General features: G+C 36.6%; 1 protein-coding gene across 1 annotated transcript in view; it reads left to right on the forward strand.

The window, feature by feature from the left end:
• GRIN2B (glutamate ionotropic receptor NMDA type subunit 2B) overlaps nt 1-13,419 on the forward strand; it is a 90,475-nt gene extending 77,056 nt beyond the window's left edge. Inside the window, exon 2 of the mRNA XM_063308569.1 lies at nt 12,768-13,419. Within this exon, the coding sequence (XP_063164639.1) occupies nt 12,768-13,370 (603 nt within the window). The 3' untranslated portion in view covers nt 13,371-13,419. The remainder of the gene's footprint in view (nt 1-12,767) is intronic.
• Nucleotides 13,420-21,653: the final 8,234 nt, after the last annotated feature.

Consider the following 21,653-nt stretch of genomic DNA (forward strand, 5'->3'; position numbering starts at 1 on the left):
AGAAAATCAGTAAGTGTTAAAAACTTAAAAAATCAATTAGCTGAGCATAGAACATGTAACAGCAGCTTTCAGATGCACCGATTGTTTGCTGGTCAATTAGAAAACAATACAGATGAAAGCAAACATTTTTTTTTATGGTATCTTTTCTTTTAATGGCAGGTAACTATAACTGCTCCCACTTGCAGAAGTAAATGGACTTTGCTGAATATGATTAGTAATGCTGCTTGGGCATGAGGTATCATAAAACCTGGTTTCATCCTAATAGCAATTGGTCTTGATGCTGCTTGCCAAAACACTGTTTTTTTTCCTTAGTTTTAAAACTAATATATGGTCAGAGTAGCTGGCCAGTCATGTATGTTGTATGACTCTATGAAGCTTTGAAAGAATGCTTTGCTTTGATGAAGCTTGAGAATAAAGTGACTAAGTTGCTTTGTCTCATTGTACTTTAGATCCTCTTTCAGCCTTCTCCTACACCACTGGCCTACAGCATTCAAGGTCAAACAAATAGTTTCATCAAGTGTCTTCTTCACTTCATTGAACAAAATAGCATCACTCCCAGGTCTGAATCTCTGCCCAACCAAGTCTATGTTGCTTTGCACAGGCCTAGTATGTAGTTAAAGTGACTCACTTTATTAATTGTTATTATTAAAATGTTTTGTATGTAATAATAGTAAGTAGAAAAATGGGATATAAATCCAATAAATAAATAAGGCCAGGTTGTAAAATTATCTAGCCATGCAATTGAAGATGCAAACAAGCTTAGCATGTATATATGCTATATATGTTTATATTTCTATATTTCTTAGAGTTTTTATAACACTGTTTATCAAGTTTGTCAACAGTTTACAAGTAATTAGAATCAGAAGGAACATAAAAGAGTTAGACTAAAATGTAAAAACCAGAATTAAAACAATGAAAATGTCTATTCAAATTATGTCTTTTAAAGGCCTTTTAAAATCAATAAGGGTTTCATCCCCACAGCTAAGCAAGGAGCCTATTGCAGTGCCCTGGAAGCTATAGCTGGTCCAGAATGCAGAGGTCTAGGCAGTGATGGGCATGCCACAGTATGCCCATGTGAAAGGCCAAAAAGAACAAATGGAGTCATATTCTATCAGTCTCCAAACAATGATAATCTGATAATCCACTCTGAAGTCAATTTAAGATGGATCAAAATAACCTGCTTCCTTCAAACTGTCTACAAACATACTGTACATAGCAACAGCATATTTCTGTATTAACCTCTTATAGACCATGTTAGAACAAGCAAACCACTACCCAGTTGGAAAAAGTTTTGCTGGAGGGTACTCTGGTAACACAGTGGTTGTAGAGTAGTATAGTTTTTTCTGTAGTTATCATCCATAAAGGAGATCAAAAGTGAGCTCCTATATAAGTTTGCTTGTATGCATTGTGAATTTCAGACTATAGCATTTATATAGGTAAAGGTTTCCCTTGACGTAAAGTCCAGTCATGTCCGACTCTAGGGGGCGGTGCTCATCTCCGTTTCTAAGCCTTTAGAGCCAGCGTTGTCCGCAGACACTTCCGGGTCATGTGGCCAGCATGACTCACGGAATGCCGTTACCTTCCCGCCGAAGCGATACCTGCCTGGAAATATCACAAAATGCTGATGACACGCTTTCTGTATTTTCATTTATCCCAAAGCTTTAAAAAAAGAAGATATTATGAAGTGGGAAATTCATGCTTCTCCTGATGATGAAAGGCAATTTCCAGCAGCCCAGTTTGCATGATCACTTATGAGGGATGCTGAGAGTTATAATGCATAACAACTAGATAGCTACAGATTTCTATGTCCCCTGTGATAACAGAGGTTACACGTACTATACATCCTGTGAAAGGACTTCAAATATTTTGGTTTGAAACATTTGTAAGGCACAAACTTATTTTATTCCTTAGCTGCATGCTACATGTGTATGATATGCAAATACAAAGAGGCACATAAGTCTATATGTGAAATGATATGGGACAAGATAAGCAACAATTTTACTAGCATTAATGCTTTCTGCAAGGACCTTGCATAATTATAGCTCTTTGTGATCCTGGATAGTCAATTTTCATTCGCTTTGAGACAGATGACCCAACAATTTCTATGCTGAAAATAATATGACAGTGGTACCATCCTCTTCCATGTGATCATCCTGTTCTGCAACACATAGCAAAATTATTTTAAAGGAACTGAAATGCAAAAGATGCTTTACAGGCTCCAGAACCTGTTTCATTCAGTGCTTCTGAATATTAATAATAATCTTTTTATCTTTATAATTTACTTTTTGTAAGTCCTTCCAAATAACCTTTTTCTTTTTGCAGATAACTTTTTGGATAACCTAGCCTGAATGAGATTAGTTCTCTGAGAAGATTTCTTCATATTAAAAGCTAATAAGCTCCCTAATTTTAAAGACAACTTTTTTTTAACTAGGACATCTGAATTTACTTGATTGTCCTCTCAAGTTAGAAAAGCAAATGAGTACAGTAGCAGTAAACCATACCCATGATGATACTGTAGGAAATATGAACTGCCATCGTCTTGCTGTTGCCAGCTCTACTGAGCTTTTGGGAACAGCTATACAATTTGTGAGTGGTTGCTAAGGAAACAAACAAATTTCAGCTGGAACTAGAAATTCAGGGACCATTTTATATCCTCTAAATATGAGGCATTCAAACTGTTCTATGAGTGCTATGTAACAGCCCACACATAATATTAAGAATGGACCATGGATTGATATGATTTCAATTGATAGTGGTTTCACATCTAAATAAATAAACCTCTTACCTCTTTGAACAGATAAGATTTGATAACTGGGTGTTGAAAAACATGCTGTATTCTTGTATATTGATTATTAGGTAAAGGTAAAGGTTTCCCTTGACATTGAGTCCAGTTGTGTCCGACTCTAGGGGTCAGTGCTCATCTCCGTTTCAAAGCCGAAGAGCCGGCGTTTGTCTGTAGACACTTCCATGGTCATGTGGCCGGCATGACTAAACGGAATGCTGTTACCTGCCTGCCGAAGCAGTACCTATTATTCTACTCACATTGGCATGTTTTCGAACTGCTAGGTTGGCAGGAGATATCTATTATTAGTCTCCACTTTTTCTAGACCAGGAGAAAAGAAATTCCTTAGATGATCTCATGCTTGCATATAGATATCTGATCAATTCTTAACTTGGCATTTGACAGAATTCTGAATGAAACAGTTACTCTCCCCAGATGAGTCCAGTAATTTCAATGTTCTGTATAGAAGGGGGTAGTGGGGTGGGTGGAAGCTGGACCAACCTCACAGGTTTTTTTCCCACCCTCTTTAAATTATTGAAAGCATAATAATGATATACTGATCTCTTTAGTTAATTAGAAAATGGAAAACTAGTTTGAAACCTTTTATCAGTCAGATATTCATTTTATAGGGTATTTTTCTGTCTAGCTACAGACCACAGGTAGTCCTTGACTTACGACCGTTCGTTTAACAATGGTCTGAAGTTACGATGGCCTCGGAATGAGTGCTTTACAACCTGTAAAATGCTTCTGAGAGTCACAAAACATCACATACCCCCCACGGTCACATGATCGCATTTCAGGCGCTTGGCAACCAGCTCACATTTACGACTGGTTACAGTGTCCCGCGGTCATGTGATCACGTTTTGTGATTCTTTTGCCATTTTCTGGCAAAAAACATAGATCATAGATGCTTAATTTCAGAATGATTCCTATTTTCTGAGTTCATTTATTGTTCAGTGTATAACCAAATGCAATTGAAATACTTGGTTTGCAATTCATTGAGATAGTCCGATTTAGAGATACATAATTTGTCTTTCTTTTACTAATAGTAGCACAAATCATGCCAAAGATCAGAAATACTATGTATGGACCTAAACCATTATTGTTAATCCTCATTGTTCAGTTGTAGGGTTATCTCTAACTATAAACCTATTTTTTTTTCCTATAGCTATGCAATTAAGATACTCATAATGCTGTATTGAAGAATTAGTCTGCTTCCATTTTTATTTTTATTTTTTAAGCTTTTTTTACTTCTCAGTTTGTTTGTTTTTAAAAACTTAACCAGACTCTATTTGTCTGGGGTTAACAGTATAGGTTTATTTTTTTAAAAAAAAGACTTGCATGAAAGATTTAAGCTTTGACATTTCTAACTTTTACAGGATTAAGCATTGTATAGAGGCTGGTTTAAACATCCCTTCTTCATGTCTTGCCAAGTTTTAGGAAACATGGTAGTAAAGATTCTGAATATTGCAGTTTCTAAGAGATGACCTGAAGGAACAATTGTTTCTCATATTATTTTACACCATCATATGTTTCAATCCTTCAAAACCACATTTTATCTCTAATTGTTTTTGCCTGCCCAGTATGTTCCAGCAAAGAGGGTACACTCCAGGTTCCCTCTATTAAATTTGTCATCTTGCAGGACCAAGGAAGCATGCCTTCTCTGTTGTGGCCCCCACCCTCTGGAACAGCATCTCCCCAGAGATAAGGACAGCTCCCTCTCTCCTAGGATTTTGGACAGCTCTTAAACCTGGCTTTGAAATTCCACAGGATTTTGTTGTCAAATTAATTTGTATACCAGAATAGAGGGAAGATTTCTTATGATGCTTTTCTGTTTCTTAAATTAGAAAAATTAAGGCTTACATTTTTGTAGCCTGGCTATTACTTTTAGTGCTAGGTTGTAAGAGTGTTTGAAAAACCAGCCAAGGTGGGGGAAAAGTAATAGGCAAAAACCTATTCTTTGCTGTCTTTGGAAAACGACTGCTGGGTTGTGTATGACATTCTTACTCAAGGAGGCAGAAAAGTTCTGCAGGGCAGCGGTGTGTGGATGATACATTTAACCAAACCTTTCTAACTTGATGAGGGGAGACATTTAGGAAATATGCATATAGATAAATGAACTGATGGGGGTTATCACACTGGGAGTGGGCAGCTAAACTTCTTACAGAACTATACTCAAATGCAAGAATCCTTTTTTTTTTTTTGTGATTCAGAACTGTGTCTTGCTTTTTTATAAGACCCATAGTTTGCTTCTCAAGGATTGGGACAACCAATTATTCTGTGTTGACTAGCATATATTAAATTAAAACAATTCTATATCTCTCTTTTCCCATAAAAGAAGATGGGGGATATTTGAGGGACTGTTTGTGGGATCGCCTCTCCCCAATTTCATTTGTTTGTCCCACCAGATCCAGCAGAGAGGGCATATTATGGGTTTCGTTGTCCAGGGAGCTACATTTGACAGGCCCTAGGTGGCGAGCCTTTTCTGCGGTAGTGCCTGTGTTGTGGCATCTTCTCCCCCCTGAGGTGAGATTGGCCTCATCACTTTTGAGCTTCTGAAGACCTGGTTATGCCAGCAGGCCTGGTGGCCCCAGGGGAGGGGGGAACTAGTGAGGTGGCTCCGTTATTATTAACTCCCTTCATCTACTCCTCTTTTTGTTTTAGTTCAGTTTTTATAGTTTTTAATTTTTTTAAATAATAATTATAATGGTTTTAGGTATTTAAATGGTTTTTGCTTTGTTGTAAGCCACCCAGAGTTGCTTGTTTTGTGAGATGGGTGGCTATATAAATTAGACAAATAAAATAAAATGAACTGTGCATAAAGATAATATGTAAACATTAACACATCAGTATGTATTAGGTCTGTGCAACAAATATTCACTTTGCTAGTCCCAGAGAAGAATTATCTTTGTATGCACATACGTGCCAATGTAACAGTAGATAGCTTCTGCAGCAGCTGTGTAAACTTCACAAAGGAAATAGCTGTTTTAGCTTTTTGAAGAGAGCTGATGCATTCTCCTCTTTCAAATGCTTTGCACAGCCCGAGTATATCTACTTGGGACTTTATTTTCATGATTCTTAGAACAATAGAATTGTTGCAAGGGACCACAAGGATCATCTAATAGTTCAACATTTGGCAATGTCCAGGAAAACCAGTTAAACCATCTATGAAGTAGCTCTCCAGCATCTTCTTAAAAACCTCCGGAGATGCAAAACCTGTGACCTCTATAGATACGCTGTTTCACTGTTGTATAGATCTTACCATCAGGAAGTTTTTTCTTATGTTTAACTGAAATTAGATAGCTGCAACTTTTATCCAATATTTCTAGTCCTAGTTTCTGTGGCAGTGGAAAATAGTTCCTGGCCATCTTCCCTACAGCACCCTTTTAGCTGAAAATATTATTTTATTTTGTAGCATTTATTACACCATGTCTTTAGTTACAGGATTAATAGCTTTCAGCAATCAGTACCTCCTTTTTGTCTGAATTGAATCTTACTTCATCTACTCTCATCCAGTTCATTATAACACCCATTCATTTGATATTTGATTCAGATCTGCCACAGTATTACATTCACCCAATGAAGATAAAGCCACTAGCCAGGTATTATCTATTACTGGTCACATCTTTAGCCAAAACTTTGACCTTTTCCCACTGGTTTCATGTAGATATTCTGTAACCTACAAAGGAGAATAATGATTGGAACAAGCAGGATATTTGCTATGCTAGCAATAGTCATTTCACAACAGATTTTCAGGATAGAAACATATTTGACTTGGCTAAAACACTATATATATGGACTCACAGCTTTCTCAACTCCTCTGAGCTAAGAATGCTGATTAAAAATTCAGAATGAGAGAGCTTTTTAGCTTATGGAGGGAGAAGATATGGCAGTGAATCTGCTTCAGACTTTTGAGGGATTTGTGAAATATTTTGCTGTTCTTCTGAAGCACCAGCAGTAGGAGATATGTTGCTCACAGCAGGGAGCAATAGATGAGACATAATGATGGGCCTAAAAGCTGATTGAATGCTTGCAGACAGTGATGAGGAAATCGTTCAACTCTAGCCATGCTCCTGCATCTGAAAAAAAATCCTCTGCTACTACTGCTATTGAATTAGCTTTGGACTGTATACATTACTTTAAATTTGTATATCATAATATAAAAATCTGAACTGAATCTGAATTACATAAACCTTACATTTTCTATAATTAAAATAATGTTTATATTTTGAAAACTTCTGAAACAAAACATAGTTTGCTGTGGTATTTTGGTAGCGTGTCAAGAGAAGTTCAAAAATTAGGCCAAGATATCTCTCTCTCCACTTCTGCCAAATACATAGCAGGTCTGAAATTCCATCTTGCCTGTATTTCCTTTGTGTCACAGCCTGATAAGGGAAATACAGGAGAAAGAGGGAGAGGTGGGAAAGGGCCAAAGGCAGCCCATCATGTCTTTTTATCAAGCCAGTTAGGAAGGAACGGTAGTCTCTTTTAAAGGACAGTCCTGCCAGCCTTTGGCAGCATTTTTGACAAAGCACCAGACATACTCCTTGAGCAGGCAGTTTTTAGCATAAAGTAATACACTGTTGGGACTGAGTAAAAAATTGGGGGGGGGGCAGAGAGCTTTTTACAGTTATTTTGGTTTATCTAAATGCTATACTTAGAAACTACCCTTAATATATAATTTGGCTTATATAATTTTCCAATACATTGGCTTCATTGTTGGCTGAGTGGGAATTAATCATAGGTTACATCAGTGAGCATCTTAACTGTGGGGTGTCACTGATCAAACACTTCTTTTAATTGTCAAGGGGAAGGGAGCATCTCTTGGACTGTGGCAGCTCACTTTCCTTCTAAGGCTGCCCAGCTGGGCTGTTCAGTGACGTGTTTGCTTGGTACATCTTGGAAGATGAACAGGAGAAGAAAAACATGGCTCTAACACTTGGAAGTTTATTTCATCCTCCTAACTTTCATCTTATAGCTAAGAGGCTTATATTTTATAGAAGGTTTCATTTATCTGGAAAAAAAAGCCCAGGTTCTTTCAGGTTCCTTTTATAAAGTAGTGGCCTTTTGTTATTTTATTCATACTCTCATTGTGCCTTCATTCTGGTGCGTGAAGTAGTATGTGAAAATCCAAATTTAAGTTTATTATTTGTTTGTTTATTAAATGTGCTTGAACACTCTCATTTTAGAAAGTTATCCTTAATGTCACTTATTAAAAAACTGTGTTTATATACAATTATTATCAATAATAATTGATAATGTGAACTAAACGTATATTCTGTCTCTTTCATAATGCTTTCTTTCTTTTTAAAAGAAATACCTTTCATTCCTGTTGCTTGCATCCAACAAGAAAAAATATTTTTAGACCAGTTCTCAAATTATTTTAAATATTTCCAAGAATTGAGGGTCTGACACAAGCTCCAAAGATTCTTGGATTCAGCAAATCCAGGTTCTCCTTTCCAAGAATGTCTCTTGTCCAGCCTCTGTACACCCCCTTTGAAATGTTACCTATGTTAGAACCATCCTTGGAGGATAAGGAAAGGGTGATTCCCCCTCCAAGGTCAGAATCTCTCTCAAAACTTAGTAGAAGAATTATATGGCCATGAGATGCTATCATAGGGCCCACACTGGTCAAAGACCGCAATAAAGTTTATATAAAGGTAAAGGTAAAGGTTTCCCTTGACATTAAGTCCAGTTTTGTCCAACTCTAGGGGGCGATGCTCATCTCCGTTTCAAAGCCGAAGAGCCGGCGTTTGTCCGTAGACACTTCCGTGGTCATGTGGCCGGCATGACTAAACGGAATGCTGTTACCTGCCCACCAAAGTGGTACCTATTAATCTACTCACATTGGCATGTTTTCGAACTGCTAAGTTGGCAGAAGCTGGGAGTAGCAACAGGAGCTCACCCCGTCATGTGGATTCGAACCGCCGACCTTCCGATCGGCAAGCTCAGCAGTTCAGCGGTTTAACCCACAGCGCCACCGCGTCCCATATAAAGTTTATATACCTACCTGTTTTAGGGTCAGGCATTGGTGTTCTAAGCTTTCCAGTGTGGGTTTAATTTATAACTTGTTTCAAAAGAGAGAGATACCTGTACAATCTGAAGAAAATAAAAGGTCAACAGTGCAATCCATTCAACAGTGCAACCTCAACTGAATTTAATGAATTTAATGGCGCTTATGCCTGTGCATCATATTCTTTTAACATATTTTCAGACTGAAATTCTATAGCTAGAGTTACATTTTCAAACATTGCATACAGAATTATTTGAATTCCACATTAAATTCAACAATAGAGTTATTGTCAAAGCCTATCTCTTCAGTGAAAATCAACATGAGAAAATTTTTCTTTTTGTTGCTTTTGCTCTGAAAATTCATGTCCTTTTTCTCTGAATATTGGGGACAGGGATTTTGAAAACAGCGTACGTCTTTTTGCCTGGAGAACATAAACCAAGTATTTTAAACTGTTAATCTCTTTCAAGCAGTACAGTTGAAACAATTAGAACTGCAATAACTTAGGGATGGAATTTCAGTAATGCTGCATATGTTTCTATCACTGTATATTTTACCCAATCAAGTATGTAGCACATACTTGTATATTAGAATGGCAGTGTTTGAACCTTGTCTTCCATCTGCAAAATAGATGTTTTTAAAATTGGAGTTGTTTCAGTGTTCTGATTATTCCATCTATTCAATAGTATTTGTGTGCTACAAATTGAATTACTGAAAGTCAGTGGGGTCTTGTGAAGATATAGTTGCCTTGTAGATTATACTGAAAGTATATAGTTATCTCACTTTAGCCTATAAAATGAAGCAATTATTTCTAGCATTTGCTACAAAGCCCTAATCTAATCTTTAATGACTGCTACTGTGGTATACCTATTTATATATCTTCATTTTTAATAGCTATTGGAACTGAAAAAAGGGTAAAATACTGATAAACTCCAAAGCATTTTGGGGTCATCAACATGTTTTTATTGCTAATTTAAAATAATGATGTATTAGGATTTCCATTCAATTTAATTTGTGGAAAAGCACTTTTCCTTGCAATGTAATATTTTACTTTAGTACATCTCATTCTTGTAATAGCTGATTTTGCTGATTTTGTTAAAGCACACTGCCAGGTACTAAGATAGATTGGTTTGAACAATCCTAGCTCTTTTGTTTGAACTGAAGTAACTTCTTGCTGATGTTATGATAACAGTGAAAACTGCAGAAACTCTAGCATAGCAACTACTTGTCCTGTGGATTTGCCCATGACATTTCCCATGTAGATCAGTTGAAAGAATATTTGAAGAACTGTAAATTAAAAACGAAAGGAGAATTTTGTCAAGATTTTTATATTCTCCATTTTAATAAATGGATAAGATAATGGAAATAAGAGATAATGCTAGTTGGTATCACTGATTTGATAGGATTTTCTTGGGGATTTATTGCATATGTCCATATATGTACATGCATAGTAGGGCTATGATGTTGATATCCTATAACATATGTACATTTTCTCTAATTTCTGCTGCTGCAGCTTCTATCAAGTCACTGACCCAATTTTCAAAAATTGGATAGGAGTTTATAATTGATTTGTCAATTTAGTGGCAGTGGTGATATGCCTCTGAAGCAGCAACTGAGGAACAGTCATAGTGTGTATAAGGAGCAGAATTCTCCCTCCATAGTATTACTATTCCTTTTATTGAGAACCACTGAAGCTTGCTCTGAATGAATACAGAAACATTGATCTGAAGAACATACAGTTTCTTTAACATTTTCAAATTAATAAATTAAATTAACAAGTAAAGAATGCTTGTTACTGGGGAGATCACACAAAGCTGTAAATATTGTTCAATCTTATTTATTAGATGCAATAATTTTCAACTTTCTTCTGTCAAAACGTAGGGGTACGTGTGTGTTTTCAATCTCTCTTCCATTATTGGTTTTGTATGTTTTATGATATCTTGAAATTTTCAGTCCTGGTATTTCTATAGTAGCTTCAGTTAAATTATAAAGCTGACAGTTCTGTTGAATGAGTGCCAAATGCTTATAATTCCTGAATCAAAAATTGCTTAGGATATCACTACAAATTTTGTATTACTTCCAAGTTTCAAAATGTAGCCTGCATGTTGATGTTTCAGTGAATCTGATAATAACTGCAAAAAATTCCAGTGATTTAAACATACAGGAATAAACTTTAAATACTCTGATGAAATAGGTAGTTTGTCAAACAATTTTCAGTAGCAATGTATTTTTAAAAGCTATCTTCAAATCATTATGGTTCCATTCTACCCTAATCCAGAGCTTGATAACTGTGATTTTTTTTTTAGTACAATTAATAGACAGAGGAGATGATGAAGTGGTTCTCTAAGTACTTGTTTTAGCATCTCCACTCCACAAAGAATATTTTGAAGCATTTGCAATGTTCTAAATTGAAAGATAGGCTTCTTTTGCAGGACTTGGAAAATTATTTCATCTCATTTAGTTTCTCTCTTTGGCCTAGGATATAGTCCTATCATCAACAGATCTTAAATTGCCTATAATTTGGGTGGGCTCATGATTTTTCCAGGTTTTCCAGGAAAAAGAAAAGCCTGACAAAATTTCCAGCAGAAAAAGGTGCACTTATTATTGGCACCCTCATTTATTTTTATTGCTGCCTTCTACTCATATCTAACTTCCCAGCCGTCAGCCCTCAAATATTTTGCTCCCTTTCCCCTTCTTTGAAGAGTGGCAACAACAACAACAACAGAAGCCTTCATTTCTGTCTTCATCATCCATCCTTTCTCCCCAGGGCTCTATCAGCAGCTGAAGGGGCCTGTGGAAGAACTACGATGCCCCTTGTCATGCTGCTATTTTGGGGAAAACCATTCTACATGCAAACAATTAGAATCTGAAATAAAACCATCTGTCTGTTTTTAACCTATCAATTTGCTTTCCTTGAAATATTCCTATCTTTTCTTTTGGAATTCTAGCCTGGATATGATGATTTACAACTGATTATTTCATTTGACTATACTCACTTGATATGTGAGTATGCAAAGGCAACCTGAGGCTTCTCAAACCAGAGGAAGGGTTGAAGAAGATCTACAGTATAGAGATTTTACTACCTCAGGGAATATGCTTGGATGTTTTCACTGACTCTGGAATAATAAAACAAATTGTTTGATTTTACATTAATGCAGCATTTGAACTACATCGTGTAACACTATTGATCATGTATAAAATCCTTCTAAATTCTCAATAACTAATTAATTTTTTTAATGAAAAATCTCTAATGTGTTCACTCTACTGATCTATTTAGCCCAAATGCTTCGTAATCTAGAATATTTTCTAATTAATAAATGTGTGCATGGCTCTGCAAACTGCTTTAGAGAGAAAACAATCTTAATACTGATTCTTATTCTTTAATAGCAGCTCACGGATTTGAGAAGGAATATACATCTGCTTTTAAAATGTGCAAAATAATTTTTATCACAATATCACAAATAACGAAGTTATCACAGATAACGAAGATCTAGGATCTTTCTGATCCCTGTAATTTGTTTAACCCATTAACATGGCTTTTAGTCTAAACAAAATGTGCAAGTCAGTCAGAGTAGAATTTTCCCCTACATTTGTTGCTGCTTACTTCCCAAAGTAGAATGAAAGTTGTCTTTTTTGAGCTGATATTTCTCCTGCAGTACTTTTTTTCCATACTAGATGCATTTTAATACTGGGCTTGAGGAAGAGAAGTTGTTGACTTTGTACTTTCTGGGAAGCCTGTTGTACCAAGAATTTATTGTACTTTTCCCAATGTGATTGCAGGTTTTAAAGATAATTAACCAAAAATTTATGATTGTGCATGCATAATTATATGTAATCATAAGCCATGTATTTAAATGCAAAGCAAATCAGTACAAGTTAGCTTCCCTCTTCTCTGTATATCTCAGTGAAGCTATCCAAATTTTTTATTATGTTCTCTTTTTGACTTTTGCTTCCACCTCTTTTCTCCTCAAATAGGATGAATCATCCATGTTCTTCCAGTTTGGCCCATCGATAGAACAACAAGCTTCTGTTATGCTGAATATCATGGAAGAATATGACTGGTACATCTTCTCCATTGTCACTACCTACTTTCCTGGCTACCAGGATTTTGTTAACAAGATCCGCAGCACTATTGAGAACAGCTTTGTGGGCTGGGAGCTAGAAGAGGTACTCTTGCTGGATATGTCTCTGGATGATGGAGATTCAAAGATCCAGAATCAACTCAAGAAACTCCAGAGTCCTGTCATCTTACTTTACTGTACTAAGGAAGAGGCCACCTATATCTTTGAGGTGGCTAACTCCGTCGGTCTGACTGGGTATGATTACACATGGATTGTGCCCAGTTTGGTGGCTGGAGATACAGATACAGTCCCCTCTGAATTTCCCACTGGACTTATCTCTGTGTCATATGATGAGTGGGACTATGGTCTTCGTGACAGAGTGAAAGATGGAATAGCCATAATAACCACGGCCGCCTCTGATATGCTATCTGAGCATAGCTTTATTCCTGAACCCAAGAGTAGCTGCTACAATACACAAGACAAGAGGATCTACCAATCTAACATGTTAAATAGGTAAGGGAAATAAATATAATAATATATTGGTTGCTCACAAATTCTGATCATCATTAAAAAGCATTAAAAATATGTGTTGGAGTTGTTTTTTCCCCCCTTGTAAATGATTCTGAGCCAATAGAAGACTAATTTAGACATTTACTTGGGAATAAGGAACAGGTGTATGAATATGAACTGCTTGATGATACGGGGGTGATAACAATTACGTATTTCTAATGTTGAAAATTAAACTGTTGTTCCGGCACTACTCTCAGGGCCTTCTGCAAAGTGTGAAGTATAACCAGTGGAAACATTTATCAAGGTGGTTCTTGAAATAAGTATTTTTTTTAAAAACTGGTGGACCTGTAAATACCACTTCTAGGAACAGTAAATTTTTGGCAAGATGGGATAAGTAGAGGAACATGGCTACAAAGTAAAAAGCTGCTAGACTGCTGGGAAGGAAAACTGTTGTACGAGGCAGATAAGAGCAAGATTCAGATATCATAAGACAGATAAGAGTCAGATTAAGAAAGAAAAAAAAATCAAAAATAATGAGGTCAGCAGGAGAAGGGATTAGGAACAGGACTGGCACAGAGAAATGTCACAGGCTGGTACAAAAAAGCAGCCTATAGATGTGGTGGGTAGCATTGGGATATATGTTTGGTGTATAATTAAACAGTGCCAAGAGAGACAGGGTCTTTTTCTAAACCTCAAGCGAGAAGCAAAAGTTCACATGCTAGGGTGAATTAATTCCATTTAGAGAAGGAGCCTAAGCAGCAGTCAGCACCATTCGTTTGGAATATGGGTCCAGCCATTGAACCTGTGACTGGGCTCAGTGTTTTGTCAAGCCAGCTTCTAGCTGCCTGGTTGAGGGCAGCACATAGGAGAAACAGTTTTTTGCTACAGTCTACCTTTAGTAGGCATAATCTCCCAGAGCTCTCTTGGGTATTTAAGGATCTGAGCAATTGGACTTCATTCCTAAAACCAAGACCTTAAATGTTACAGCAGATTTGTGGGATGAAGTTACAGGAAAGCATCTGAAAGAAGTTAAACTCCAGATTCTCATTTCAATGAGATGCATATCCATAAATATGTGTTAAGACTTATGGCCTTAAATTTTAAAATATTAAGCTAGAAATAAAAGCCACTGTTCACCTATTTACAGAATCACCTTCGTACTGGAATATTTTATTACTGTGTAGTACAAATAAGACAGATTTTGTTTTCTTTCAAGAAAACAGAAGTTATATTGTGATATGTGAAATATACACACGGGAATTGATCATGAACCCTTTATTCACAGGACCCTTTGGATTTGTTCTGTGAGAAGTAATGTTGATTCTTTTGCAGTTTCCATTCTTCATGTTTTTATTTTTCATAGAAAAGCTTGGTGTCTGCACATAAGCATTCAGGGTGTGCAGTGGAAAAGTGGGACTGCAATTACAGTTTTAAGTTTCTTTTCTAAGGAAGGTTAGAGGTTGTATAGTTTTTACAGGTTACAGGTTTCCCTGGACTTATAAGTAGCCAGTTTAGTGTAGTGGTTAAGGCATCAGGCTAGAAACCAGGAGACGGTGAGTTCTTGTTCCACCTTGGGTATGCGGCCAGCTGGATGACCTTGGGCCAGTCACTTTCTCTCAGCCCTAGTTAGAAGGCAATGGCAAACCACTTCCAAAAAATCTTGCCAAGAAAACTGCAGGGACTTGTCCCGGCAGTTTTCAAGAATCGGACACGATTGAACAGATTAAAAAAAAAAGTAGCAGTCAGTGAAATGGGAGGCTCATAATATAGTGCTGACACATCTGATATTTTGTGATTCCTCAAGTTTATGGGGAAGATCAGAGCAGAAAATGTGAAGCTGCTACTTTTGAAGGCAGCCATGCATATAGTGTCACTTTCATTTCTGATTCAAGAGACAGCTGAAGCTCTGAAACTGCCAAAGCAAGAGATTTCAGATATCATTATAAACTCATACGCTTAGTTATATGTGAGATTCTGCCTGTCTTGTGGATTAGCAACCACAAGCAAGAAGAGTCCATGTCCATGTATTGTAAATCGGAGGTTGTACATTTTAAGTGAAACTGTTATTCATAAAGTATTTCCATGAGGGGCCCTTTTTTCTGCCCCGTTTAATAATTGTGGAGGACTGCTGACAAGATGATGAGGAAAGGAAGGGGCTAAAGGAGCAATGTTTATGGGCTGCCTTTATGTGATGATATGAATGTCATGTAATATCATCATGTAATGGGTTACAATCATAAGCTCCTTCCCACAGAAAAAATATTGCGGCTTAGTTGCTGGGAAAACCTGTGGTTCCCATACCAAGTATGTTTCTTCAGGAAAAAAAAAACTTTGTGATTCCTCACAATAATTATGCTGCTACATGTGGGAAGCTTGCTCTTTCCTTGAAGATTCCACTGCTATATAGCAATTGATAACCCAGATTACAGTGGAATCTGGAACATTGTTGCATCTGGGAGGTACTAAAAATATACAGGAAAAAGTAAAGACCATAATCCAGTCCGTTTCACGCTTGTTTAAAGATTTCAGAATGTATCCAGTCAGATCTTTTTCTTTTGAGCTGCAACCCCCATTCATATAATTTAAATGGGGCAGGAGAACAGGGCTGCCACCTATCAGTGCATAGAACTAGATGTATGATGTTCCTGACTGAGACAATGGCTGTAGAATGAAAAAGAAGCACAGTTTTGGGATACACCTTATTCTAGTTTCTATAGTTACTCACCAATACTACACTGCAGTGTTTCTCAACCTCAGCAACTTTAAGATGTATGGATTTCAACTCCCAGAATTCCCCAGCCAGCATGGCTGGCTGGGGAATTCTGGGAGTTGAAGTCCACACATCTTAAAGTTGCTAAGGTTGAGAAACACTGCTATACTGTAAACTCAACATGCTTAGTTTACAGTTGCCCATGAGCAACAGGCACTGCAAAGAGCTGGTCCTATTTAGAGTTGCTTTCGAAAACAGGGCTGTGGCTGTCATGTCTGCCCTCTGCCTTTAATAAACTAATATGCCCACATGCCCAAATTATACTAATATTTGAACTTTGTTCTTAAAAATTATTGTAGCACTTCACACTAAGTTGAGTATTTTTTTAAAAAAACAGGTGCAAGTTTGTTTGCTGTTGTTGCTGCTGTCTCATAATGATTTCACCACCTTCTGCAATGCCCTGAGGTGCTTGGCTTTCCCTCTTCCTTTCCCATTTCAACCTGAGATCTCCTGCTGATCTACTCTGCCACCCACCTTCTTTCTTTCCAGATCCTGGATCATTTCATGGAGAGAATGGCATCATTAGGCTGGACCCAAAGACCTTTAGTGATATCAGGCAAAAGAAGCACTGGTATAATGAGCCAGAAGCTGCAGCTATGAATACAACTGCAGCTTCTGGCTGCCTATCATAGTGATATATTATCATATTGTAATGTTTCTCTTGCTGGCTGGTGAGCAGGGAGGAAGAAAGGGTCTGTAGCAGTGGCAGCAACAGAAGTGGCAAGAGGCCAGGAAAGGAGGTAAGATGTGGTGATGGTGGGCAGGAATGGGACCAGAGAAATAAAAGGGCGAGAGCAGAAAAAGGGAGGAGGGCAGAGACAGGCCACAAGGCACTGGGTTTGGGCCTCTCAAATCCAGCAATGCCAGTGCAGAGAAACCCATTACCTTCCCAAACTCTACTAATGCCTTTCTTCCAAATATTTGCAACTTTATTTGTCTTTCCAAGTCTTCCAACTGAGTTGTATGCCTGAATCAGGTCTTGTACTTTCAGAAATGTTGCATATAGTTTACACTTGTTTGTGCATTGTGCAATGCAGCTGGTACTCTTCCATTTTGTCCACCTGGCTTTTAAGAAGTGAACCATGTATCTCCTCTGAATATTCACTGAACAGTTTACACTAGAGGACTCCCTTTAAATGAAATGTAACACCTCCCTTTCAGTAAGCAAAATGCTTATGGGATCTAGTGAGCTTGTTGATGTGCGAGGACAAATAATTGGTCCACATCAGAATAATAAAGTGAAAACAGTAAATAACCATGCCACTTAAGTAAATAGCTATTGATAATTTTGTGTCAAGATCTTGTAAAATAATTTGATTCTTGAAAGAACACACAGGCCTGTTTTTCGTTTTATTAATTAACATTCCTTGCTGCTCCCACTGATGTTTTTACTATATTCCATGATATAAAAATAGAAGTTGCTGTGTTGCTATGACTCCTTGCATATTTCTAAAACCTCTCTCCTTTTTTTCCTGTACATTTTCACTTAAAAAACTGGTTTAACAAGAGACCTGCTCAGTTTGTCCCCTGAAAGTTACATCTTGTGGAAAAGTATTTCCTGGTCATTAGAAGATCAGTGCAAATATTGGAAGTGCACAGTGTAGCGTCTGGCCTGTGCCTAAGTTCAGTTAGTAACATCTTTCTAGTCTCAGCAAATAGGTTCACAGTTTGACTAAACAGTTTGCTTCATTTTCCAGGCCTGAGCTGCTGAATTCCACTTTATAGGCATTTAACATTTGAAAGTACATCTAAAGTAAACGTTGCATTATGATCTACATTGATCAACATGCTCAAACAGATACTTAAGTCAAAGAATGAATATATACATATACATATACATACATATATATTTAATATGTATTATTTTCTGATATAACTCTCCAGCATTGCATGGAATATGGTGAATCCCAGTCAACTCAGGAGTCTGGGCAGCATTAGCATATAATTTTTATCATGCATTTTACCATTTTACCAGTCCTAAAGATTTTTCAAGAGTAACACGTTATAGGAACGTTCTCAAACCTGTTGTCTTTGAGGTGTTTTCGACTACGGCTCCAAGTTCCTATATTCTGCATGTTTGTTTTAGCTGGGGATGATTGGAGATGCAGCTCAATATATCTGGAGAGTGTCAGAGAAGTAGTCTTAGAGATAGAGCTCAGATTTAGTTCACGATCACTCATGTCATAGTCACCTTCCTTTGTGACCATTGTAACACATTTTACCTGGCACTATGCTTGATGAGCATTGGGAAGCTACAGCTGGTACAGAATGTAGTGACCTCACTGCTTCAGGATCTGCATTGGTTGCCAGTTGGCTTCTCAGTGCAATTCAGAGTGCTGGCTGTAACCTTCAAGGCCCCACACAACACTGGACCTGGTTATCTGAGAAACTACCTTCTCCTGTATTCATCTACCTAACCAACTAGATAAGATAGGGTCAACTTCCTCAGGTTCTGTCCCCACTATTTGGAACTCCCTCCTGGCAGAGATTCAGTCAGCTCTGTCTCTCTTGGGCTTTAGGAAAATGATCTTTTCCATCTTGCACAAGAGGATGATATAACTTTGCAAGCACAACATTTGTTTTTTCTGTTTTTTAAATCTTTCTTGATTTTGTTATTTTTATATGTACTTGAAGGGTTGGAGTTATTATTTTGCTTTATGTTGACATTATTAGCCTCCAGGAATGGGCAGCATATAAGCAAAATAAAATAAATAGACAAATAAATAAATGTAAATTTCACTGATGCTGCCCTATCCATCTATACTGGGCTATGCACAGGTCACTGTGAGCTAATAACATAATATCCTCCAACACCTCATAGATGAAAACTGTGACTTTTTTTCACATCTAACACTTATTCTTATACCCAGCAATGTAGTGTGATCAATTGCTGAAGGATCTCTGCCTATTATTGATTTAATCTTACTTACATAACCTGTAGTAATCCTCCAGCGAATAAATTGTAACACTCCAGTGTGTGTGTGTAATTTTATTTGTTTATTAAAATTTATATTTCTTACTTGTTGTTTAAATTCCACTCAGGATTGCTAATAATAATTTAAACAAATAAAATACCATCTAAAGTAGGAGTGGGGTAGGCAGAATATAATAAAAACAGGCAACTCCTAGGTAAAAGAGGATTTGATAAAACCAACACATTCAATAAAATTTTGCTTAATAAGAGTGTCTTTACTGTGCAGGAAATAGTACAGTATACTGTGCAGTCCAAACTACTTCTAGGAGCCAAGTATTTCTCAAGCTTCAGGAGGAACAGCTACAAAAACAACCTTTTTTTTTGTCTTTATGAGAGGATAGTTAAGTATTAAATATGCTCAGTAACATTAGAAGGAGGTAATAAAAGACATATGATATGATCCTGTTCACAAGATAGTATCTTTCTAGCAGATTCTCAATAAAGTTAAATATAGAAGTTCCCTTTATTTTAATATATTTGAATTTTCTTCTCCACAGCCAGAAGAATCTAATCCCAATAATCCTATGAGCAAAAGGTTTTACAAATCAGATGAATTTATTTCAATCTGTTTTGAAAATGCCTTTAAGTTTCCCAATAACTTTGGTTTTACTCTGCAACTTGGCAGTTTACCATGCAGCTAGAGAAAAACTTTTTGAAAAATTTGAACAGAAACTGTTAATCCAATTTGCCTGAGTTTTAAGCAAACATGTTTTCTTTTACATGTGATGGGTTTGAATTCTTTCTTCAGTCCTTGGTCTCCAGTTTATCTTTTCTGCATTGTATACTCTATCTGAGATTCATATAAGGCATTGGATAAATAATGCTTTCTCATTCAAAGAGATCTATCATTTTGAAACAGGGATGACACTGAAAAATTTAATATAGGGATAGAAAATGTATTAAATTGTCTGTTTCATCCTGACTGCTTGCATCATTTATCTAGTAACTGTATTATACAGTATATGCAGTATATGATTTTCCTTCTCACATGGGAACACATTTATAAGGTCTGACATTTGGCTTGATAGTTTGAATGATGACAGTCACCTTAGAGATTTGTAAAAAAGAATATAATGACTATATGTAATCAAGAAAATTTATAATGGGTAGATGAAACTTTAAAAAAAAAGTCAACTTCAGGGAAAAGCTAATTAAAGGTAGTATGAATAGTCTAAGCAAAATTGGAAGTTAGCTTTTATTTTCATACTATTGTAGTTTTTAAATCAATCAGAAAATTTCTATATGTGGAACTGAAATAATTAGCATTAATCTATGATTAGAATGTTATAGATGATATTTTTTCTATCCATATTTTAGCAAAAAAAATCATATTAGTGAACTTGTTACTTTCACCAAGGTTACTACATTCTTATTATATCATTATTTTACATTATTTTTATATAACTCTATATGTTTTATGTATAAGCTATGGTTATATTATTTTGTATTTTGAATACACCAGCTTCACAATAAATTGTTGAGATGTCCATATCTATACTGCGGCTTGACTTCCATCCTGTTTTAAGAGTGCTGGAGTTTAACGTCATGGCATATAAGTGCTAGGTATTACTTTGATCCTTAGCTTTTTTTTTTTTTTAGTATTTTCAGTTATACACTGCTTCTCTTTTCTTCTTTCAAGACACTTAGAATGGCAGATATAGGGTTTCCAGGCTTTCTTCCACTTGGTGTTGATGATCCCATCAACTCCTAATCTAAAGTGCCCTTTGGCGGGCCTTATTCTTTGTCCTTATGTTGCCAGCATTCAAAGCAGTGCAGGATAATCGGATCTAGTCACCCCTTTAATCGTTTACAAGCTTCAGAATGAAGTTAGATGGAGGATATTATGGAAATTTAAATGGATGGCTACATTTGGCTGCCTTGTGCTGCTTAGAACACTGCGCAAAACAAATGAAGGGGCTCAGCGCAGGCATCAGTAACTGGTATTACCCCAAATCTACAATATATATTTAGAATCTTTACATCTTTAGGATTAAATGGTTTCACTGTTGGATTACAGAAGTAGTGAGGAAGGAGCTAATAGCAGTGATGAAATCTATAGAACTGAAAATAATAAGACAATATCACTAACAGACTCTCACCAATGGAAGATAACAGTGACTGTGCATCACAGATGGGACAAATGCAGCTATCATATTTAAGCAATGCTTTTTTTAAAAAAACAGTTTTTAGCCCAATGCATTTGCTGTTTTGCTTATCAGTTGAACAAAGATTGGTATACATGTTTTTTCATACGTGGATTTCCCCACATAGGAAAAGCATCACCCACAATGGTAATTTTTCATCAAGTACTGAGGCTAGAATTGAAAACATGTACTTAATTATACTGTGACACATTATGAATAATTTTGAAATGGCTATGTTGCTGAATACTATGAGTCTGTTTGTTTTTAGAATGTCATGACCATTATTCTACATGAAGGTGCTAAAAACTGTTTGGCTTGTACTGAACACTAATTGGGCTGCATTTGGTCATTATCACCACTTAAGAAATTTCCCATTTCATTAATGAAGCAGGAGTTGTAATG

This window comes from Candoia aspera, chromosome 7 (assembly GCF_035149785.1).
Source record: "Candoia aspera isolate rCanAsp1 chromosome 7, rCanAsp1.hap2, whole genome shotgun sequence".
Classification (NCBI taxonomy): Eukaryota; Metazoa; Chordata; class Lepidosauria; order Squamata; family Boidae; genus Candoia; species Candoia aspera.